Consider the following 23,611-nt stretch of genomic DNA (forward strand, 5'->3'; position numbering starts at 1 on the left):
GCGGCAAAAACCGGTGTCTGACTGATAGCACTGGGTGTCTATTTTTTTTTTTGTTATGAACCATAAAATATGACATCATGAAATTGTAATTCTTTTTTGTTGCCCTTAGATCATATTCTTAACCTTATAATCATTTTTTTCGAGGAGCTTAACTCGCCATTAATTAGAGCACCGTAAGCATAAATATTTTTAATTTATTTAAGGAACTTCAAGTAACAAATATGTTTTATTTTCCACAGCAGACGGCAATGTCTGGTTCCTACAGGAACTTCCTGATGGCGCTGTTGAACTTGGCATAGTTTCGCTCCTTCCACTGCACTGTGATGCGCATTTTCTCCAGGGTCTGCTGGACTGTCTCCTCAATGCCCTTCAGCCAAGGCCGCGCTCTGCTGACAAAGTCCTCGAACTCACGGAACTCCTTGGGGTCAATAATTTGCGTTGACAGCGGTGTCAGCAGCCTTAACATGCTCCTGACAGTAGGTTGATAGCTGGGAGAAAGGGTTAATACTTGAAAACGAATCTCTAAGTAGTGTTTAATACTTACAACTTGTAGATGAGCTCCACGTTGTGCATGAAGTACTGCTTGGCCAGCTGGAATCCTATTTCGTTGTCGGCCACCGCATTAAAGCTGGTCATCGAGTCCTGCCTGCGAATCGCGCTCTTGGGATCGAAGCTCAGATCCAGCATCCGGCGCAAAAGCCACACTGCCCGCGTGCAGCCCAGCGAGTTCAGCATGTCCACCTTTTCGTCCGCCTCATTGGATCTCTTGTATCGCGTCCACAGGAACTCCCAATCCTCGTCCAATCCGTGCCTGATAGCCGTGCAATACACAATGCTGCGCAGATTGACGGGCACTGGGTTATTCTTGTCGGGGTTTGGCTCCGTCCTCCACTCACGGAAATAGTTCAGTGCACGAGGGATACAATCCTCCACCTGGTACTGACACGCCATGCTCACAATGCTGATCTTCAGCGCGATTCCATCCTGGTGCTGTATGTAGGCGAATGTGTCGTTGATGCCGTTCACATAATGGTAGATCGGTGGGAGCAGCTTCTTTATGTAGCGCTGAGGGTGGAAATTTTCAGTGAAGGATTCCAAGATCATCCAATAGACAAAACCTACCTTGAGTAAGCCCCCTTGTGCTGTCCTCCGAACTATGCGATTTATAAGCCTTATGTTGCTGAAAGCCGCTTTCCAAGGTAGCAACTCCCGCTCCCGGGGAAGGTACGCCACCACTTTCAGTGCGGTCTCGTAGTCCTGATCTCCTGTCCAGGCGAAGCTCAGGACATCGTTGATTAGCTGGGCCCGATTGATTAAGTGGATGCTCTCGTAACGACCGGTGGTCAAAGTGTTGATGAGCAGCTTCCAGTTCTGGGCATCGTAGTTGATCTTGCAGGGCGTCGCCACCTGGGTGTTCAAGATCACCCACTGGTCGGCTCTCGGCAGGTTCTCGATCTTCTTGGGCTGGCTCAGGCCTTCCTTGCTGCACTCTAACCAGTCCCTGGGCGACATGTTGTTGAAGTCCAGCTCAGACTGTGTGGTGTAGCTCAGGGGCACCCACCAGCAGGATTTATATTTGGAACGCGGTACCTCGGAGTTGCGGAGGTAGCGCTCCTGGGTGAGCTCCGCATTGCCTTCTGCATAGTTACGGATGACGTTGACCACGGGGTAGCTGTGAGAGCACTAGTTATTCATTAAAATTCCTAACCAAGCACCCACCTTACCCCGTTTGCAGAGTCCAGGTGTCCATGATGGTCTTGACACTGAAGTTTCTAGGCAAAGCGCCACTCTCGTGTGCCGCCTGGGTGAGCGTCTCCCAGAGGTTGTCCTGCTCTGCATTCGAATACTCAAACATCTCAAGGTAGGTCTTCAGACCGGCGCGGAAGGCCTCGTCTCCCAGGAACAAGTGCATCATCCGTATCACCGAGGATCCCTTTTTGTAGGAGATCACATTAAAGCTCTGCACGATCTGCGATGCCATTTGAATCGGCCTGGAGATGGGGTTACTGGTCTCCAAAGAATCCTGACGGAAAGTCTCCCATATGTCTCCCACCGATTGTCTCTCCTTGATGCCTCCCTCCGGGTTGATGTGGTGCACGCTCATGGTGGCCAAATAGGTGGCGAATCCCTCGTTAAGCCACAGATCCGTCCACCATTTCATGGTGACCAAGTTGCCGAACCACTGATGGGCCAACTCATGGGCCACCACACTGGCCACGAGTTCTTTGGCATCCAGCGAGGAGGAACTGTTGGAGTACAGGAGATTGGTCTCCCGGTAGGTGACCAGTCCCCAGTTCTCCATGGCACCGCTCTCGAAGTCGGGCATGGCGATCTGGTCGATTTTCGGAAGCGGGAACCTAATCCCAAATAACTCTTCGTAGTATTGGAGCACCTTGGGTCCAAACTCTGCCGCATAATCACACTGATCGATGGCATTGGGTCGGGCCCAAGTGCGGAAGTGAACTCCATTGGGTAGGATTGAGGGTTTGTAGTAGAAATCATTAATGGAATAGGCCACCAGGTAAGTGGACATGGGCACTGATTCCTGGAATTCGGTCCACACGTAGTTTAGGATCAATTCACTGCAAGGGAAGAGGGATGTTTAGTAAAAAAAATATTTAAAAGCTGAATAACCTACTGGGGTTGCGATTCCTTCACCGGCATATTGCTGAGACTTGTGTATTTTTGGTGGTGTCCCAAAGTCACCAGGAAGGAGGCCTTGTAGCTGGGTTCGTCGAAGCAGGGAAAGGCCAAGCGTGCTGAAGCTGGCTCAAACTGCGTCATGGTGATCCATCTAAAACGAAAACAACACGAAAACGTCAGCTAGCCGTATAATTTTCTGTTCCGTGGCCAGTTTGTCACCTCGTCTCATTAGCCTCGGGATCGGGGTACGAACTGCGATAGTAACCGACCAACTTTCGATTTACTTCGGCGGAAAACGAAAGAGTCAGCTCATAGTAATTCTCGAGCACCAATTCTTGACACGTATTCAGTATATAATAGTCGTGGGTGGGATTCACCTCCGTGGAGGACACACAGATATCCTGCTTTTCCTCGCCGTTGAGCTCGGTGAGAATTGTCTGCGACTCATCAATGGTTAGGCCCTTGGAGTGGAGCGTTATGTTATTCGTGTTTTCCAGGATTTCAAGAAGGATTTTCACAGTCCCGGAGAACGTAAGGGCCTTGGGACCATCTAAATGAGTGAGGATGCTCAGGTGATACTTCTGGGGCCGAATAGCGGTAGGTAGGCGGTAGTGGTCATAGCTGGAGGAGGCCAGCCCCAGTCCAAGGGATGCCACAAAAAATATAAGCCACTTCATGGAAGACTCTGAAGAGGAATGGGAAAAACTCTATACTTTAAGTAAACATTTAAAATTAACTGAATTAGTTCAATAAATTATTCACAGTAGATATTGCCTAAAGGATAAATGTTGTATAAAAAAAAAAAATAGGAAATCAGGAAGTAAAGTTTTCATTTACTACAAAATCATTAAAAATCCTTATCATTTTCAAGCCAATCGAAATACATAATCTCTCTGAACTTGTGAACTGTAAACACAAAATGAGTTGTTTCTACTTAGGTAATTAATAAAAAGCTAAATGTATATATTTACGGTGAGTAATCAGCACTCAAACAATGACCTGTTTTGCTCGAAATGTAAATAAACAAGCCAAAGGAATCGAATTATATTGAAATTCCAATCAAGAGTTCAATGTTCACTACGGAAATTAAGAAGTTGATTTCTTTATTTTTTTATTGCTGCTTTAGTATTCACTGTAGCCAATAATTACAATTTGTTCTCACCAGAACCAGAACCTTGACAAATTATTATGACATATTCCAGACGTCGGGCTTTATGTTTATGGGGGCTTTCACTTGGATTTCACTTGATTTGCATACCTTTTTAAGGGTTCTTGGCACTTACACTTCTGGAAGGGAAGCAAAAAACCGAATAAAACGATTTCCGCAATCAACAAATAGCACTAATGAACTCGCCGGAGGACGGCGACCGAATGCAGCTTTAAAAACAAGTGTAAAGACTTTTACGTTTCGATTTCAAAAAGAGGAAAGGTATAAAAACTAGCTAGAAAAACTGAAAGATTACAAGCTTTAGCAGCCAAACAATAAACTCAAAACTTGGGTGATCCAAATAGTTGATGGAAAACAATGATAGAATTTTCTTTACCCCACCAGCTCTTTAAATTTAAATACTTTTCCAAAAGCTTTTTAAAAATAAAACATTATTTCTGTTGACACAGACGAATAATACTAAGAGTGTATTAAATATTTTATTTAAGGGACTTTAAATATTCATAATATTCCTGCTGCTGAAATTCCTTGGAGAGATTCCTTTTTTAAATGAGCTGATGAGAGTCTAAGTGCTGGACAATCTAAAGGAGTTGCTGGATAGAGCGGGACATCTGGTGGTAGTTGCGCTCCTTCCACTGCACATTGGTGAGCATTATCTCGAGGCTCTGCTGGATGGCCTGCTCCAGGCCCATGAGCGACTGCCGGGAGTTGTTCACAAAGTCCTTGAACTCATTGAAGTCGGTCTGGGTGATGACCTGTTCCGAAAGCGGCGACAGGAGACGGGACATGTCCTTGGTGAGGGGATGGTAGCTGAAAAAAGAGGAGATAAGAAGAAGATGTCAGTAAGGAATAATGAACAGGGTGGAGAGATTGAACAGAATGAACAGAAGACAGACTGAACAGAATGAACAAAACAAACCAAAATTAAGAAATTTATTAACAAATAAATACTCACAACTTGTAGATAAACTCCACGTTGTCCATAAAGTACTTCTTGGCCAGCAGGAAGCCCACCTCGTTGAAGGCCACCGCCTGGAAGGCCCACATCGAGTCCTGCTTGCGTATGGCCTCCTTGGGGTCGAAGGTCAGCTCCAGGTAGCGCTGCAGCACCCAGACCTCTCGTGAGCAACCCAAAGCGGTCAGGATGGTCCTCTTCTCGGCGGCCACATTGGACTTCTTGTACCGCGTCCATAAGAACTCCCAGTCGGCATCCGATCCGTGCCTGATGGCGGTGCAATAAACAGTGCTGCGCACATTGATGGGCACCGGATTCTTCTCGTCGGGATTCGGCTCCGCCTGCCACTTGCGGTAGTACTCCACTGCCCGTGGCACACAGTCATCCACTTGGTACTGACACGCCCAGTTCACCACCATGGTCTTGAGCAGGACCTGATCCTGCTGCTGAATGGAGCTGAAGGTGTCGTTGATGCCGTTCAGGTGCTCGTAGATCGGCGCAATAAGCTTCTTCATGTAGCGCTGTTTTCGGGGTTCGAACGGGGAAATATTTGTTACTATTATTTGATCAATAAAATATATTTTTGTGGACTCTATAAAGATTTTAATCTCAGACTTACGACAAAGAACAACTTTTCGTTCGCGAGTGTTTACGAGTGGATGTTAGGTGTGAGCAATTTTGAAAGTTTTTCGTTTCGAAATACAAATGGAGAATGGGGTTACGCCAGGGCACAGATAAATCCCTCAGATACGGATACCAAAAAACCCAGAGCTTACCTTAAAGAACTCAAAGTCGGGCGTCTGTCGGACAATGCGGCCCACGCGCTTCAGATTCTCAAAGGCCGACTTCCAAGGGAGATACTCCCTCTCCCGCTGCAGGTACTCGATCAGCCGCATGGCAATCTCGTAGTCCTGCTCCCCGGTCCAGGCCAGGTACAGGGCATCATCGATCAGCTGCGCCCGGTTGATCACATGGATGCGCTCGAAGTCGCCGCCGGTCAGGGTCTCTATGAGGAGCTTCCAGTTTTGGGCATCGTAGTTCACCTTGTACAGCGTCGACAGCTGGGTGTTGAAGATCACCCACTGGTCGGCTCCTGGCAGGTCCTTGATGGTCTTGGGCAGACTCTGGCCCTCCTTGCCGCACTCCATCCAGGCCTTGGGCGCCGTATTGTTGAAGTCCTGCTCGGCCTGGGTGGTGTAGCTTAGAGGCACCCACCAGCAGCCTCCGCGATGGGCACGGGCGATCTCCGTGTTGAGGAGATAACGCTGCTGGCTCAGCTTGGCTGTCTTGGCAGAGTAGTCGCGGGTCACATTGATCACGGGGTAGCTAGAGGAAAAGGATACAACTCTAGTAAAGTCTTAAAAGAATAAAAATAACCCCCAGACTCACCCCGTTTGCAGTGTCCACGAGTCCATGATGCTCTTAATGTCATAGCTCTTGGGCAAGGCGCGATACTTGTGCGCCGCCTGGGTCAGCGACTCCCAGAGGTTGTCCTGCTCTGCATTCTTGTAGGAGTACTTTTGCAAATACGACTGCAGGCCGGAGCGGAAAGACTCCTCGCCCAAGAAGAGATGCATCATGCGCAGCACCGTGGAACCCTTCTGGTAAGAAATCTGATCAAAGCTCTCGGAGATCTCCGACACCATCTGAATGGGTCGCGAGATGGGATGGCTGCTCTCCAAGGCGTCTCTGCGGAAAATGGTCAGCAGATTTGACAGCGACTCTTGCTCCATGGCCCGCCACTCTGGGTTGATGTTCTCCACTCCCAAACTAGCCACATAAGTGGCAAATCCCTCGTTGAGCCACAGATCCGTCCACCACTTCATGGTCACCAGATTGCCGAACCACTGGTGGGCCAACTCATGGGCCACCACACTGGCCACGCGCTGCTTGTCCGCCAGCGAGGAGTGTGCCGCCGAGTAGAGCAAAGCAATTTCCCTGTAGGTCACCAGACCCCAGTTCTCCATGGCTCCGGCACTAAAGTCAGGAATGGCAATCTGGTCAATCTTGGGCAGCGGGAACTTGATGCCAAAGAACTCTTCGTAATATTGGAGGACTTTGGGTCCAAACTCTGCGGCATAATCACACTGATCGATGGCATTGGGACGGGCCCAGGTGCGGAAGAGAGCTCCATTGGGCAGAGTAGAGGGTTTGTGAGCAAAGTCATTGACGGAGTAGGCAATGAGGTAAGTAGACATGGGCACTGACTCCTGGAATTCAGTCCACACATAATCCTGAAGGGATTCACTGCAAGGGAGGAGGGTTTTTCAGTAAGGAAACTTATTTATAAGTCTAGAAAACCCACTGTGGCTTTGTCTCCTTCACTGGCATGTTGCTGAGACCCGTGTACTTTTTGTGGTAACCCAAGGTGACCACAAAGGGCGCCTTGAAGTCGGGCTCATCGAAGCAGGGAAAGGCCAGGCGAGCTGAAGCAGGCTCAAACTGGGTGACTGAGATCCATCTTTAAGAAGTAAATAACAAATTAGTCTGGTGACTTTCTACACAAATTACTAAACCCAAAACCCACTTGGTTTTGTTGGCCACCGGGTCCTTGTAGGAGCTGCGATAGTAACCCTCCAGCTGTCGATTCAAATCGGCGGCAAAGGGCAGGAACAGCTCGTACACATTCCCGGCAATCAGCTCCTGACAAGTGTTGAGGATGTAAAAGTCATGGCTGGGATTCACCGACGTGGAGGACACACAGTTATCCTTCTTATCACCACCGCTGACATGACTCAGAGTGATCCTGGACTCGTCGATGGTCAGATTCTTGGAGTGCAGCGTTATGTTCTTAGAGTTCTCCAGGGCCTCGATGAGGATCTTCACGCTGCCGGTAAACCGAAGATCCTCGGGATTCTCCAGCTGAGTGAAAACGCGCAGGTGATACTTTTGCGGACGCAACGACGTGGGCAGGCGGTAGTAGTTATAGCCGGATTCGAACTGGATTCCAGACTCGGATGATTCGTCGGAATCCGACTGGGAATCGGTGGAGGCCGCGGCTAGGCCCAGGCCAAGGGCCACCACGAACAAGAGAAACCACTTCATGGGGGATTCTGGGGAAGAGGGAAGTGGAAATTAAGTTAAGTTGTTTTTTGAGGGGTGTTCAAGCGCAGCAAACCGAAGCAATTAACTAAATCACTTTGGCAAATCGTGTACAGTGGACACCACTTAGCAGGGACACTGGACAAGAATAGGGAATTTATTAAATATTTTATTTTATATTTAAGTTGTATTTTATTTAATGATTTTAATATCTTGAAAATATATTATCCACATTTATATTTTATTTTTATTTATATATATTAATATATGTATTAGTTATAATACATTTTTCTTAGCCGTCATTCTTAACCCGCATTTACTGTTTGCATAAAATCACACTTTTTACTGTACTTTTTGCGGTTTCGCTGATTTACTTCAAATTAATGCAAATTGTTTTTATTTATTATGTTTACTTTGCCACTGTTTTCTTTATTTTCAATTAATGCAAATTGTTTTTATGTTTTCTTTGCCATTGTTTAGTTTTTTTCAACTCGAAATGCCGAGCACGTATTAAGGTCTGGGCCAATGAAACCCAAAGAGGAGACTCCACTCCTCCTCACATTATGTGGAGTCTACGTGGTTTACCTGACTTGTATTTAATTTATATTTATAAACTGTTTTTAAATGAGAGATTTATTTATTTACTATTGAAAATTGTAAGTTATATACCTTTTTAGTTCATTTTCAAGACTTTGATTAAATGATTTTAAATAAATAAAACGAGATCACTGAAAGGGTAGTTTTGAAGGTCTCTAACTCCTTTTTAATAAAATAAATATTAATAAACTTAAATTCTAATTAAATCTGCATAAGTTCACTTGAGATTACAATTTAATACTGATTTTGGTGTACTTTTTATTTTGTTTGATTTGCCTTTTCCTTGTTCTTTGATTATTTACAGCTACAGTATCCTAAGCACAGTGGGCTTAGTGGCTAATATTTTAAGATAAAATACAGTGTGCAATACAAATTAATTTCAGAATAATAAGTGATAATAATGTCGCTATAATATATCAATAAAAAATAAAAATAATCACTTAATAAGGCATTTCTGTTTTCTATTTATTTTAACTGAGTTATTCTCTGAATTAATTTTTTACAGCAAGTTATAAATTATATTTCAGTTTGTAAATCATTCAACACTATTATTTAGAATTTAATTTGTTTGTTTTTATAGTTGTAAACTTGTTTAATAAATCTCTGAACTGTCAATCATAAATCAACACTTAACAGTTCCCTGCCTTTTGTGTTTTTCTCAAAAATGATTTATTTAGTTTAGCTTTTAATTTATGTTTTGCTTGTCTGGCTTTTAATTAATAGCAATAACTGCTCTGTAAAGAGTAAATTTATAATTTAAATTGAATTTTTAAGGGTTTCTAGGATTTAAATTAATTTCATTTTCATTTTCTATACACTTCTTTGCCCTTTGAAAGGCTTCGAAACTATTAAAATGTGGCTTCTTTTACTGTCATCTTCCTTTTCTCCAGTTCCTAGACCAAGTCTCCTTTCCCAAGAACAAAAGATAAAGCAAACTTGCATACATATTTCTATATATACTGGATAAACCAGATTGCAACGCCCAGCTAGTTTATTTTCTCTGCGCACCTCTCCTTCCTTCTGTCATTCTTAATTATGCAAAAGTTGTTTTAGTTTTTTTTTTTTGGCTTGGGCTTTCCATGTTCTTTGAGTGCATATACATATGTATATAAATTAATACATGTAAATGCGACTGCGGGTCAATGAACCTGAGTGATTAGCATATAGGCATGAAGATAATGTATTGATTTGGGTTAACAAACATTAACTATTCTGGAGGATTTCACCTATAATCACACCTACTTATAAATGATTTACAAATAGTAATATTCATTTTTATTTAATATAATTTTTAATTCGGAAATTAAAGCCGTTCTTTTAATTGTGTAAAAAGTTGTCATCAAAAAGTTAATTCAAAACTTGATAATATATTTTTGTTAATAAATTGATAAATAAGTATTTGGAAACTGTTAAGAAAACTTTCTCTTAATACTAACTTTTCTAAAAACAAATTCTCCATAACAAGAACTATAAAATATACTAAATATTTAACCTACTCACTGTTATTTAATTAACCTTAGTCAATAACTTTTACGTGGTACTTCCCTTGCCGCAATTGTGAAACACGTGCTGGACTTGACATTGACTTATCAATTGAACTATAGATTGCTTTTAACACCTTACAATGGCTGGGGAAATAGGAGCAGTTTCACTGATTAAGGAATAAAATATTCCCATTTATTTAAACATTTTATTTTATTTATTAAACAATACATTTATTTAAGTTAAACAAGGATAAACCAGTGACTTGATTAAAAAAAATTTCTGTAATTACATACTTAAATAAATGATAAGAAAGTTCTATTAAATTTTATAATAATATATATAAATGTTAAGAATGCTCTTTTGAATTTTATGTTTAATTTTATTATTAAAGTTGTTATGTATTATTCATATTTTTATTATTTAATATTATGAGCAGAAAACTTTACTGCTATTAATTTGACCGCATTTGTAAACTAGATGGGTTCTCCGCTAATTGATTTGCCAGCATTTGAAAATGCTAGCCGGTTTTTTATAGTTTACTATAATTACCTTTAAAAACAAACTATTTAAAATAAAAGTCTTAACAATAAAGCGATTTTTCTTAGTTTCTACAAAGGGTTATCTGTAATAAGTTTTAATTGGTGGCTCAAAAATGTTCTTTAAAGGAATCTATTCATTTTAGATACCACAAAGAATTTTGGAGGACATATGTTGCTTCTAATTAAACTTTTTTTTAATGGAATTCTTTGTATTATTTGCTATTAATTTTATTTTCCTTGATAATCTAATTTGTTTATTTCTTAGTGTTTTATTTATATGTTTGTATTCATATGATTTATTAATTTCTTTTGATTAATTTAATATTTTTTAAGTCAGTTTAGATTTTTTTCAGCTAAAACTGGCTTTCTTTTGCTTCTTATTTTTAATTTCTTTTGTCAAATATCTAATTATTTATTGTTGTTTTCAGCTGTTCTGCAGCATGATAATTAAAGCACCGAAAATCAGCACTTTAAACTTGTTTTGTATTCTTAGCACACTTTGGGTAATCACTTTAAACATTTTTTTTGGTGCGTTTTGTCTCGTGATTTCGGGGTTATTCCAATTATTTTTTTTGGGTTTTTTTTGTCAATCTGCTGCTGCACTCGAGGTGCTTGACACACAAAAAATTCTAACAACGAACCGTTTAAGGCGCCACAAAATCCAAACGCTGGAGAACTAGACAAAACGAGGACCGAGTGTGCGACCTGTTCGACGGTCGACGCGAATCTGAAGTTTCCTGAGCGCCGCGCTTTCGTCTTATAGCCCCGCCACCTCACGCACACACCCACACACGCAGAGTTCCACTCGGCGGGGAGAAGAGCTCCCCAGTGAAACGTCAACGGCTTAGAGACCGAATCGCAGCTTTGGCGTCGGCGCAGCGAAAAGGTAGAATCTTTTTTTATTTATTTTTTATTTTTTGCTTGCAGAGAGCAGCGTAAAAATAAAAAGTAGAAAAGGGAAAACAAAGAAGGAAGCTAGACAAAGCTATAAGACACTTTGATACCCTTGAAATCTAAAAAATATTGTAAAGCAGGGATGCCTTGGCTGCGACCTCAGGGTTATGAAAGCTGAAATGGATATGTGTGCATATAAAGGATAAAAAAGTCAGATATAATATCTTATCAATAACATTTTTATCTTAGATATATCGACATTTAAAATATGCAAATGATTTTTACTTTAAAATATAGATATTATCGAAAAATGTTATTAAATATCGATAATATCGATAATTCAAAATAATTTTGATTTTTAAGAATATTGATATTATCGAAAAATGCTATTTCATTTTAAAAATATGGATATCGCTCAAATATCGCTCCAGTATCCACATATTGACAATTTCTGTCATCCCTTATTTATAGTAACCTTTAAAAGGGTATAAAAAATAGCACATGTGTGACCCATACACACACTTAGACACAGACACACGGCGGGAGATTGCAATGAAATAATGGCAGGGCTTACCCGGCGTATGCGCAATTTTGATTCACACTGCACACACACACACACGCATACAGCGGTAGATGTCACTACGTGTTTTTGACCTTAATTGCGCTGATTAACCCATTTCTTTCTATCTCGTATGCCAGCAGCTACTTGAGCCACACTCGACCCTAGAGTTCACCACCCAAAAAAAACAACCCAAAACCTCCTTTTTTTCTTGAGGCGACCCCCCATGGCGGCTGCTCCAGAGATAAGAGGATACGAAAACACAAACACGGTCGGAAAAGAAGGCAAAAAAAGGGGCAAAAAGCTAACCAAAACAAACCGATTGTGCAGACAGACACACAGCACACAGCATGCTGGCTTGCACACAGGGGGCACTTGGGGGTTAACCCTTTGGGTATTTTTATGTTTTTGATGGCGCCAACTTGAGGGAGCTTTAAAAATAAGGTGCTCAATTCTATGGAATTTAATTAACACTTGGGAAAGAAGAAAAGGAATCGGTACTGGATTTCAGAAATGAAATGTTTTATTATCACTTTTTGTTAAGTGATTTTTCTGTTACGGTTTTAAATATACGAATATACATATAAGATTGGCTATTAACTTTCACTACTTTTAATCATTATAATTATGTTTATTTGGTAAGAATCTTTAATTCCCAAATAAAAAGTAAAATTTCCCTTATAAGGCAAATATTTTATTATTATTTTGGAAAGCACTGTTGATTGTAAAGACAAACTTTATAAGAAAAGCATTTAAATTGCTTTAAAAAAATATAAATATATATAAAATTTAAATATTTGAAATATATTTATATGTATATAATTAATAATTAATTTTTTTAAGATTTTTAGACAGCATTCCATGGGTTAACTTGGCATGAAAGTATATATATATAATTCATGACAAGGGACTCGCTCTGCCGTTTTGGCTAATTGCCGCAAACCGCGCACTCTTGGCTCTTATCCGAACTTTGTTATTTTTTTTGGGATTAAGTGCTCTGCTCTAATAGTTTTAGGGAAGGAGGGGAAGTGAAAGCCAAAGTGTAATCGAATATAAACAATAACAAAAAACTAATCTTCTTACGCGTAAACTGATTAACAAAAAGAGAAGAAAAGGTTGGATTATAAGGCTCCTATTTCAAAGATATGCTGGACTTAGAGGGAAAGTTTTGATGCTTTGAATGTAAGAAAACTTACGAGAATATGTACACTGTTTAAATTAGGTATGTTAAAATGCTTAATTTTATTAAGGATTGATTTATTTACTGATTTCTCAGTCAGGTTTAAATTTCAAACTTTGAATTAGCATTTTGTTTATATCTAGTAATCAAAAATAACTAAATTTATAAATATTTGTCAGAAAAAGTTATTAAATAAGTTAGTAAATGCACTAAAATGTATCTTAATTTAATCACCAAAATTTTCAAATTTAAATTCACCAATTCCACCACACTATAACTGCTGCAGCGCCCTCTAGCGTAAATCAAGGAAAGAGAATAATCTTTCTTACTACAGCAGCGCCTTCTAGCGTGTACCAGTGCAAGCAACGTTTTTGCTGGAATTATCGAAACTATCGATTTTCCGCGCCAAATTCAAAGAGGGAAAATTCCAAGAATATCAAGTATACATTTCCCGCTCTTTTAAGGCTTTTTTCCACTGAAAAAGATAAGTAAGTAAAAGCCAGTGTGTTTCAGTTCTGTATTAATTATTTATATTTTAAAATTTATGGTTTCTTTGTTCAATAATATTGCCTTTTCTTTTTGATGCAAAAATAAGCTTTGCTTAAATAATAATAAATCATTACATAGTAAAAGATTTGTTTTTTTTTTGTGTTTTTGTTTTTGTTTTAGTTTAGAATTTTTTGTTTACGGATTACATAAAAAATAAACAAATAATAAGCGTAAAAATTGGTACCTAGCTAGAAGTTTTTAACTCTTGCAACTCTTAAGTAATTTCCTTAAAAAAAATAGAATGAATTTGTGTGTTTGTTGTGCGATATTTTGTAGCCATTTTCTGTATATCCTGCTTATCATCTAAGTGAAATGATCAAGGAGTCTGTCTGTAGTAAACATATTATAGCTCTTAATTTTATAAAGATTTCGATTTCGTTTAGATTATAATGCACATTTTCTCGTTTTAAAATTTGAACTAAAAGTGCTAAGAAATAAATTGAACTAAAGCCGAATTTCCATACATTAAAAACAAATAAAAACTAAATGAAATTCTCTCGAGTGTCATGTGTGTGGTTGTTGCCAGATTATGAGTGTGTGTGTGTGTGTATGATAACGATTTTTAACAAATGAAAATCAACAAAAAACCAACTTAAAAAATGCATTGCTCGCGGAAAATAAATACAACTAAGCGTCTAGAGTTATATACAATACGATAACACCCCACCAAATCCCCCAGGGACTCCCTTACAGCATCAGCCTGGACCGCGACTTCTTGAGACGCCCCGTGGCTCCGCCCAGGCCATCGCCATTCCACGACTTGGACTTGGCACGGAAGTGACGGTAGGCCTCGTTGTAGGCGGGATCCAGCATGGTGCGGTAGGCATGGGGCTGGCAGAGATCCACATGCGACTCGAAGAACTCTTTGTAGCCATTGTGGAGCAGGTAGATCTCCGGGTAGTGGAGGGCCGGATAGGCATTGGTATTCCGCTCGCGATCCAAGTTGCGCAGGAAGCGCGACATTTTCGGGCCACGCTCCGACGAGAATTCGCAGTGGAAGATGATGATGTTGCGCTTGTGGCCCGACTCAATGTTCTGCTGCTGCTGCAGCTCAGTCTGTTGGACGGAGAGAAACTCCTCGAGGATTTGGTCGGTGGTGTACAGGTTCTTGGCGCCGGCGATGTGACCGCCCTCGAACTCGTACGGATACCGGCAGTCGATGATCCGATAGCTGGCCACCTGATCGTCAAATTCACCCTGTAGCAGGCGAGCCACCGTTGCGCTGGAGATGCTCTTCAGATCCCGGTGACGTCCCTCCATCAAGGGCAGGGCGTAGGTCTTGCTGAAGTCACCAATCAGTTCGGGTTCGTTGCGGTTCTCGGAGCGAGCCAAGGCGGACATGATCTCGGCATCGTTCAGCGACATGCACTTCCTCAGCGGCGGGGGGTTGCTGCTGGGCAGGATCTGAGCGGGCGGTGCTGGGCAGTTCTCCTTCTCGGTGGCGCAGCGATGACGCTTGCTCTGAATGGGCGAGCAGGTGGCGGATGCCGGGGGATCCGGGCGCTTGAAGCAGTCGCGGGCAGCAGTCTCTGGCGTCTTTGGTGGCTGTAGATGGGCGGGTGGTGTGGCAGTGTTGCTCTCAGTCATGCTGAGACAGCGGCGCACCGAAGGACGACGCATGGAGAGACCCGCCGGTGACCGGGCAACGGTCGATGGCTGCTCCTTGATCTGACCGCTGATCAGCGAGTTCAGGCCGCTGGGAAATCCAAGAACGGCGTTCTGTTGGCTCTGAGACTCCAGCTCGAACATTTCCAGATACTCATCATCCATGGACGACTCCATGGAGCAAGTGGAGGACAGGCTGTTGAAGACTCTGAAGCTGTTGCGGGCGGGTGTGTGCGAGGTGGCCGAAGCGGCAGCTGGCAGAATGTGCTGCTTGCGCACAATCTGGAAGCGCTGTGGCGATCCCTCGGGCGACAGCAGGCCCATCAGCTCGGGACTCGCCGATCGCTGCTGATCCTGTGGCACCACATCGTCGTCGTAGAACGACAGCTCCTCCTGATGGTGATCCATGGCCATCAATTCCAGCGAGCGACGGGCGCGACGGGTGCCGGTCAGCTTGTGGCTATTGGAGTTGCTGCAAGGAGAAGAGAAAATAAGGGGAGGATTAGTCAGCGGTTCCAGAGAGAGCGGCGGCTGCTTCCCTAAACCCCTGGGAGAGCGAGCGGGTCATTAAACCCAGCTAAAAATACAGGCACAGGCTCGGGGCGCAGTGGTAATATTTTTTTTGGTGGTGGCGGCGGCGTTGGTGGTGGTGTAAAGACAACAACAAAAACAATACGAGTCACGAGGGGTTGCTGCTGTAACACAACAACCGAAATTCAACTTGAAACTCTTGTTAAATTTAGACATTGGCTCCTCAAAAACTCTAGTTGATACTTTAATTAGAAAGAAGGCGCTATTTTATTGAAATTAAATTCTTTTGGCTCTCTAAATTCTCCTCAAAAATTCCCCACCAAACATCTGCTACTACCTTTTCACTTGAAAATGTACGGTACTCTAAGCGGAATTCCCTTTTCTTCGTCACTTTCCGTTGCATCTGCTTTTGCAGCTCCGACTTTTGGGTCACACGTCACAACGTCACGCAAGCGCAGTGAATACAAAAAAGGCACAAAGAACCGCAAAGAACTCTCGTTTAAAAAAGGAACCAACAAAAAGAGGAAAATATAAAAAAATGACTGACTGACGAGTTGTTGTTGCTGCTGTTTTTTGGAGCCTCGCGGAAGCCGGTTTAATGAATGAAAAGCAACAACAACAGCTGAGCGCCAAAAAAAGAAGCAAAGAATCAAGCACAAAAGCGTGCAAAAAAACTCTTACTTTTGTTCAGCGATTTGTACTTTACTGTTGTTGTTCTTGAACTTGCACTTTTTATTTCCTCGCCTGTGTTTCTGTATTTTTCTGTTTTAACTGGTATTCCTGATGCAAAAAGTAGTGGGTTTTAATCCTTGGGGCGGGATAATTACCTGATATTGCAATCCATACTGCAGTTGGTTTCTTCCTGGATGGTTTCCCACAACATTTTGGTTGGTTTTTGTGTTTGGAGTTTCGAAAAACTGATTTCAAATTGAATTTCTCTGGCGAGTCTTCTTAGTTGCTTTACGAAAAATTGCTAAAACACAATTTTTTCGTCTCACTATTTCACTTTTGCTGCATTTAAAGTTGGTTTTTCGTTGGTATTTTTGGCTGTTAGTCCTTTTAGAATTTTAATTGTTGCTAATATTGCATTTTTGTCGGTTTTGTTTGTTTCAGTTTAATGTGTCCGTTTCAGCATGTTTCATAAATTTTCAATTTCTGTTCAATTTTTAGCACGCACCAGTCACCGAACGAACCGAAAGGCAAGTAGCGCAGCTGACGAGCTGTTTACTGGAGAACGAAGAGAGCGAGAATGTGTGCTCTTCGGTCTGTGCGGCCCGCTTTTATAAGCGATCGCCGGCGCAGAGAGCGCGAGAGCAATGCAGCTCGGAGAGTGCGGAGCGAGCGGGAAAGAGCGCACAGCTGATGGGCGAGAGCGAGTGCGACTAAATTAGTTAGTGTTTTGTTGTTGCAGGGCGGGCGCCTTTTCTTCAGTTCCTTTGATTCCCAGGAAATACTGAGGGAGACGGGAGATGATGAGAGGGAGAAGTAGAACCGAGCACATAACGGATCAGGGGAACCATGTGCTAAAGGCAGTACACAATGTTGAGGAAAATTGGAAAATTGCCTTTAAATAAGGAATCTGTGCCCTGTGGAGCGTTCACTGCAACAGGTAGCCCCGAATATCCTTCCCCTACATTTCCCCTGCGTGCCAGACGAGTATCCCGAGAAGAGGAGGACAAGATTCATTGGCGACTGGCGACGATCCCCACAATGGAGTCCACTGATTTTGGCGCGCGAGCTTTTATACCCCAACGCCTGGCCAACCAGTGCCGAAGTGGAGCCGAGCGCCGCCAGAAGTGGAGCCGAAGATACACGGGCTTGTATGTGTGTGATTTACAATGCACCGCAATAGTTGGAGCCAGCCGACGGACAGAGAGAACGAGAGGCCGCGAAGCGAAAGGAAGCGGGATGGAATGAGACCGCGAGCGAATCTTTAAGCAGAATTTCAAGGCGGCATCGATTGTGTCGTTTGCAGGTAATAATGTGAGATCCACGCATTCCTGCAGCCCCCCGCCAGCCCCCTCATGGAATATCAGCAGGTAGTGGTCATATGATCATCGGCTGTGGAGCAAAAACAAGAGGAGGGAACGAAGGGGCGGGAGAGGGAGGCATGTCTCCTTTGTGTTTTGCAGACGTAGACGCCAATGTCGTTAAATGAGCAAAGCCTCGTCCAGATCCGCAGACCCCATTTACAGTGGGCACCAACTTGAGCGAACAGCATGGACAATTTGGATTACACAGAGGAATTTTGGAACCTTATAGGAGAACGCCTGTATCATTGTGTGTGTTTTTTCTTTTGTGCAATCCGCGGCAAAGTTAAAGCAGAAATCGAGTTACAGATGCGCGGAGGAGCCCTGCGGGAGTCACTTTGCAGGATAAGCGGGCTTTTCGCAAAGGGGGCCGGGCAGGGGCTACTGCCCTGAACGAACACCCATGGGCTGGAGTGGAGTGTGTGTTTTTGTAAAGTCTGTGTGTGCCGGCAAACACAAACAAAGCACAGACGACGAGCACACACGCCCAGCATCATTCGCTTTCCCGCTCAAAACTTTGCCCAATAGTGAATGATATTCGGGGATAATTGCCGGCAAAGGCAACCAAATGAGCTACGGTTTCATTCCGCTGAATTCCTTTTCGTGAGGAGAGCTTTTGTTGTTGTGGATTTTTTGTTGTGCCGCAGGAAGAACCGATGAGAGGATCATCTTCTTTATGGAAAACAACAAGCAGGGCCAGCCAAGAACAACAAGAAAAAGGACGCAGAAATCATAAAGTGGTTTTGAACAAGTTAAAAAAGCGCATAGGGGTAAAGAAAGAAAAAGCTCAAGCCCAAAAAACCCCATTCATAGCGAGCGGTGCGGCCAACAGCGGGTTAAGGTATGATGTTCCAAGGAGAAATACCAAGGTATGCCACTTTATCTTATGATTTGTATTTGTAGTATCCAAAAAAGTTTAATTGAACCGGAAGTCTCATTCATATTTCAATTTTTTAATTTTAATATTTGAAGTCCTGATAAAATGAAATCAGTTTTATATTAATTTCAAGTACTTAATATTCCCTCGAAACCATTAATAAATCATGAAAATGTCACCATCTCATTTTATGTTTTATTGATTCGAATTGCTTTATCTGCAATTATATTTTTTGGAATTATTTCAGATTCCACCGTGTTATTTATCGCAGTCTCCAGAATTTCCGACGAGGACGGGAAAAGGGCAAAGGCGAAAAGAGTTAAAAACGTATGCAAAAAAGCCTCACTAACACATCACACACCACGGTCCGCGAGTGTGTGTTTGTGGGAAAACACATGTGTGTGGGTAGCCCTGATTGCGCCAAGCTAAAAAAACCGAGAATATGAATAGGCTGCAGAGAGAGAAATTGCAGCAACAATGTGAATGGGAGTGGAGCACAACAATAGCGGAAAGGGGAAGGCAGCGAAAAAAATCAACAACAAAAAAGTGAAGAACTAAATTGTAAATCGAAATTCCAAGAAGTGAGCTTTTTGGTATGTGTGCGAAAAAAGAGCGTTTGAGATACTTTTGCGCGCGCGCGCGTATTTTGCAAATCACGGATAAAGGGGTGGCGGCGATCATGGGGAGGAAAAAGGGTTAAAGACTGGGCGGTCCTGGTCCTCGCTTTGTGGTCGTGTGTGTGTTTGTGGCAGACAAGGCAATGCAATTAGAAGAAGGCGCAAAGAGGAGCCAGCAATTGGTGGTCTCTAGGTGAGTAATTGCCCATTTTTTTTTGTATCTCTAACATGAAAAAACTGTGCGTGCTTTTAAATACCATTACTAAGAACTATTTATTATTTCAGATTATCCTGAAAACGAGATCAAGTGAAAACCTATCCAATCTCTACAAAAATCAATTAAATATCGGGTAAGTGTCTTATTTAATTTTCTCTATTTTATTTTATTTTGTATCTCTGTGGTATTAGCTCCCCCTTTTCTGTATAAAAACTTGATTTAATCAATAATTATTAATTATTTCCAATGTCACCCATACTCCTTCCCCCACAAACCAAATGCTCAGGGGTAGCGGGGAAGGAAGAAAAAGAATAAGGATAAGGGGAAATCACGTAGTACATAAGGTGTGAAGAGATGAGCGGAGCAGAGCAGGACACGAAAAAGATACTGATTAGAACAAATAAGGAAACCAAAAACAAAAAATAACAGTTAGACAAGGATAGCGGTTCCCGAGGCCCTCTCTCTGGCCACCACAGCCGCAGTACATATGTTCGATCAGCTGACCGAAGGATATGAACAGCCAAGGAACCGCATTAGTCCTGCTGAGCGCATGCGTCTGTGTGTGTAGAGAGGGGACAAGGCGACGAAGGAGCAGGAGCAACGTGCGCGCGCAAATTCCTTAACACGAGCAGAGCCACAGAGGGAGAGAGTACGAGCGAGGGGGTGGGGGCAGGAGGCAGGAGGCACGGCGCTGAGATTTCTCAAGGAGCAGCAGTGAGAGAGTGAGAAGTGCATCGCAGGCGGAGAAGAAGTAGGTGAAGAGCAGGGCCACCGAAAGAGAGTGCAAAGCAGGAATAGCCGTAGATTTTTTGCGCCAAAAACCGTATCCTTGTGTGCGTGCAGGACTCGTTTGGGCCAGACAGAGAGGGGGCGAGGTTCGTATTCGATCTGTCTTCTGTTTACCTTTCGCTGCCTTCTTCGCTGTGATTTCTTGCACTCTGGCTGTCTTTTTGCCTTCTCTCCTCGCGTTGGTTTTCTACAAAACCGATTGTGAGAAATATTGTATCTTCGTTACTTTGACCCCCAACTCCCCCCACTTCGCGTCTCCCCTTTGTGGTCTTTTGCCTCCACTAATTGATTCTCTGCATAAATTTTATTTAAAGCTTTAATAAATGTCAAAATAAGCAATTCATTTCGATGTTAGAGCACGCACACTCATATATACTATATACCCACGGTCCGCCGTAAATGAAGCTCTCTCTTTTTGGGACAGAATCAATTATTGCCGGGTTCAGAGTTTAAATTGTGCGGGAAAGCTGTGTGGAAAAGGGGGAAAATAAATTGTCCACTCAAATTTGTAAGAGAGGGGATCTGGGTGATACAGGAATCATACGGGGGATACAGGAAGTTACCTTCCACTGAAGTTTATTCATCTTTGTAAAGATCATACATAGTTAGGAACTCACTGAGATCCTTGGGATAAGGAAGAAAAATGTACAAAATAGCATTTTAATTCCCTATTTTTATTCGGAGATTTTTAAGCATACCAAATCATGTAATCTAATTTTAAAATATCAGTAAAGAACTAAATTATACCTGGAACCCAATCTTCATTTCTGGTACTCTCAGGGGATATGGTTGAGTTTGAAAAAAAAGACCTCTGCTGTTAAGGAAATTCTCCCATTTGGGGACTGGTACCCCGATAAGCTGGGTTCAAGCTCCTCTCTCCCTCTCTTGGCACCCCAAGTCTCCAACTCTGTTGCAGCTCATTTGTTTGTTTGTTTGTTTGTTTGACTGAGCTCTATGCAAATGTTGTTTTTTATTTCTTTTTTATGGCATTGTTGAAGAATGATATGGCACTGGTATCTGGACTATACAGCAGCCTCAGGAAGTACTAATCAACGTTATATTCCCTCAGTGACTACTCTTTGTTCCTCTCTCTCTATCTCAACTTATAGCAACGGAACAACAAAAGTTTGTTTTATTTTCTTAAGGGGGGCCAGGCGGGGTGTTCCGTATTCCATATGTAGATCAACATTATGTCGGTTCGCTCTCTAATAGGCGAACAATGTTCTTGACACGCTTAGATATGGCATGTGGAGTCGAATGCCCTTTAAGAGAGTGCTAGACTTGATATAAGGAGTTAAATAAATCTGTGTATTGTTAATAAATAATATATCAACATTTACATTAAATAGTAATAAATATCAGCTTATAAAGGGTCCCAAACTGTATTATAAGGGATCTCATTAAGATGTAAAATATTCTTTAGGCCTTTATATTATTATCATTTATTAATGAAAAAATATTGGTATAATAAACTACAACCTAGAGTATTTCCCTCTTCGATCTCCTTAGAAAAAACCCCCACATTTATGTTTATTTAAATATTTTTATGAGTTTCGCGCAATTCAATTCGATTTTGATATGCCTGTCGCCCCCATATCGGGGTTTCCAGGCCATTTTCAGTTCACAGTGTGTTCAGAGATTAGATTTGAATTCGAAATAGGTTCGGTATAGGATCAACATCATCATCTGCGTGCCAGATTGCAGCCAGTCGAGGCATTGAGAACGAGACCCCATCAAAGAGCACACGCTGAGGGCCACTTGAGATTCCCATGGTAACTCCAATGCGATCCAGATTTTTCCCATGGCACCCCCTGGAACTACCATATTGGCAAACACAATTAGTTTGTGTTTTACTGGCAATTTTCTCTATAATTTGAATAGTAGCTGCGGCCGTTCCTTTGTCCTAACGGTCAAGTGGTTGCTCATTTCATCTAGGCCAGGCCAGGATAGCACAGGACTCTCTTCCCGGCACATGTCTAGGTTTTCTGCACTGTTTTGTTTCTTCGCCAAAAAGCAATTTGGGTCACAATGTGTAGGCAACAAGGCACACAACTAAAACAAGTGCTACTATTCATTGTAATAGAAACAGTTCCCTGATCTCCTTGCCGTCCGTCAACGTGTCCTTTTGTCCCGTCAGAGTACAGTGCAGGCAGTGCAAAAATATATATTGTTTTTCTTATGCCACTGCAATCCGAGCAATTTGGTTCCCACACAGCAGGCACATTTGTGGGATCTCAGATCAGTCCTTCTTTCGGTTTTTTACGATCGGTCTGACTTCTCAAGTGGTCTTCGGCTTTTTGGCGCGCAAATCCTTGAAATGCGTGTATGTGTCCCAGATATATTGTACATATAGGGGTTTCCAAATATAGCTTGTCGCCAAGCGGCGAGATAAGAGATTTGTATAAATTATGATTAGCCTTGAGGGAGATGGAGAAGGGAGAGAATGATGCAATCTATACATGTGTGTTATCGTCCGGATGATAAAATCATGGGTCTTTTAAGGGAATTTATGGTAATTAATGGGTGTATTTCAAGAGAATTTAGTCATGGGCTTTATGAATTAAGTTTCATTTTATCACAAAATGAATTTAGTTCACAATTTGTTATTAAAACTCTGAAATTCTTTATCTTTATAATAAATTCTGAAAAGTAATCTACTCTTTCCTCAAAATCTCTTAAAATCCATTTTCTGGTTATGCTTAATTTAAAATTCAACATCTCCATATGATTTTAATTCCTTGACTTCCGGAATCCCTAGCTAAAACAACAAACCCCCTTCTATGATCTATTGCTCACCCCTTTGATGATGATGATGATGATGGTCAATATTTTATTTGTATATTAATATCAGACACGCGACTGGCCCACGAACTGACCACTGGTCAAGAGCTAATTTCCCCAGTGCCAGTCCAATTTCTATAGATAGCCTGGGGAAATGTCGGAAATAAATCAAGAAACGGATAGCAACGGCAACCCTTGGCGAATCCTTTCTTCTCACAGCGTGTAATTAATTGATTAACGTTCTTAGGGATAACATTCATTGCCCCGGGATTGAGCGTCGATCTTATCGCGTTACAAAAACCCGAAACTCAACCCTTTCGGCCTGACCAGATCCGGGATATATGGGATGAGGGAGGGTTCGCTTTTGGCGCGGCTGGTTGGGTCCACTCTAGATCATCTTGGCGTTTGCCTAATGCGCAGCGGTTCTTGGAAAACCTTGGACTTTTGACAAATTCCCCATGACAACATGACAAGGAATCATCATCATCATCTTAGCGGGGATAAGAGATCCTGGTCCAGTGATTTTTCACTGTCTCTCACAGTACATTAGATG

General features: G+C 42.2%; 4 protein-coding genes across 5 annotated transcripts in view; 1 reads left to right on the top strand and 3 right to left on the bottom strand.

Annotated features, from left to right (window-relative positions):
* Positions 1 to 174: 174 nt before the first annotated feature.
* On the bottom strand, positions 175 to 4,087 carry LOC108075743 (aminopeptidase N-like). The gene is made up of 7 exons (XM_017168295.3): positions 3,806 to 4,087; positions 2,863 to 3,328; positions 2,639 to 2,794; positions 1,725 to 2,582; positions 1,123 to 1,672; positions 545 to 1,065; positions 175 to 488 (listed from the first exon to the last, which is right to left on the bottom strand). The coding sequence occupies exons 2-7, from the start codon at positions 3,318 to 3,320 to the stop codon at positions 260 to 262; spliced, it is 2,772 nt and encodes a 923-aa protein (XP_017023784.1). The 5' UTR covers positions 3,321 to 3,328; positions 3,806 to 4,087; the 3' UTR covers positions 175 to 259.
* Positions 4,088 to 4,265: 178 nt separating this feature from the next.
* LOC108075742 (aminopeptidase Ey) lies at positions 4,266 to 11,145 on the bottom strand. 2 transcript variants are annotated; one of them, XM_017168292.3, is made up of 7 exons: positions 11,071 to 11,145; positions 7,294 to 7,819; positions 7,072 to 7,227; positions 6,156 to 7,013; positions 5,543 to 6,092; positions 4,767 to 5,287; positions 4,266 to 4,621 (listed from the first exon to the last, which is right to left on the bottom strand). In XM_017168292.3, exons 2-7 carry the CDS (start codon positions 7,809 to 7,811, stop codon positions 4,393 to 4,395), a joined length of 2,832 nt encoding a protein of 943 aa, XP_017023781.1. In that variant the 5' UTR covers positions 7,812 to 7,819; positions 11,071 to 11,145; the 3' UTR covers positions 4,266 to 4,392. The 2 variants fall into 2 exon arrangements, with proteins under 2 accessions (XP_017023781.1, XP_017023782.1); XM_017168293.3 differs by lacking the exon at positions 11,071 to 11,145 and adding an exon at positions 8,478 to 8,636.
* A 2,462-nt stretch (positions 11,146 to 13,607) lies between these two features.
* On the bottom strand, positions 13,608 to 17,424 carry stg (string). The gene is made up of 2 exons (XM_017168304.3): positions 16,575 to 17,424; positions 13,608 to 15,688 (listed from the first exon to the last, which is right to left on the bottom strand). The coding sequence occupies exons 1-2, from the start codon at positions 16,628 to 16,630 to the stop codon at positions 14,299 to 14,301; spliced, it is 1,446 nt and encodes a 481-aa protein (XP_017023793.1). The 5' UTR covers positions 16,631 to 17,424; the 3' UTR covers positions 13,608 to 14,298.
* A 542-nt stretch (positions 17,425 to 17,966) lies between these two features.
* LOC108075696 (uncharacterized) overlaps positions 17,967 to 23,611 on the top strand; it is a 60,707-nt gene continuing 55,062 nt past the window's right edge. Inside the window, 5 exon segments of the mRNA XM_017168220.3 lie at positions 17,967 to 18,027; positions 18,338 to 18,405; positions 18,407 to 18,646; positions 18,902 to 19,464; positions 19,557 to 19,621. Of these exon segments, the coding sequence (XP_017023709.2) occupies positions 17,967 to 18,027; positions 18,338 to 18,405; positions 18,407 to 18,646; positions 18,902 to 19,003 (471 nt within the window). The 3' untranslated portion in view covers positions 19,004 to 19,464; positions 19,557 to 19,621.

The sequence above is a fragment of the Drosophila kikkawai genome, chromosome 3R (assembly GCF_030179895.1).
Source record: "Drosophila kikkawai strain 14028-0561.14 chromosome 3R, DkikHiC1v2, whole genome shotgun sequence".
Taxonomy (NCBI): Eukaryota; Metazoa; Arthropoda; class Insecta; order Diptera; family Drosophilidae; genus Drosophila; species Drosophila kikkawai.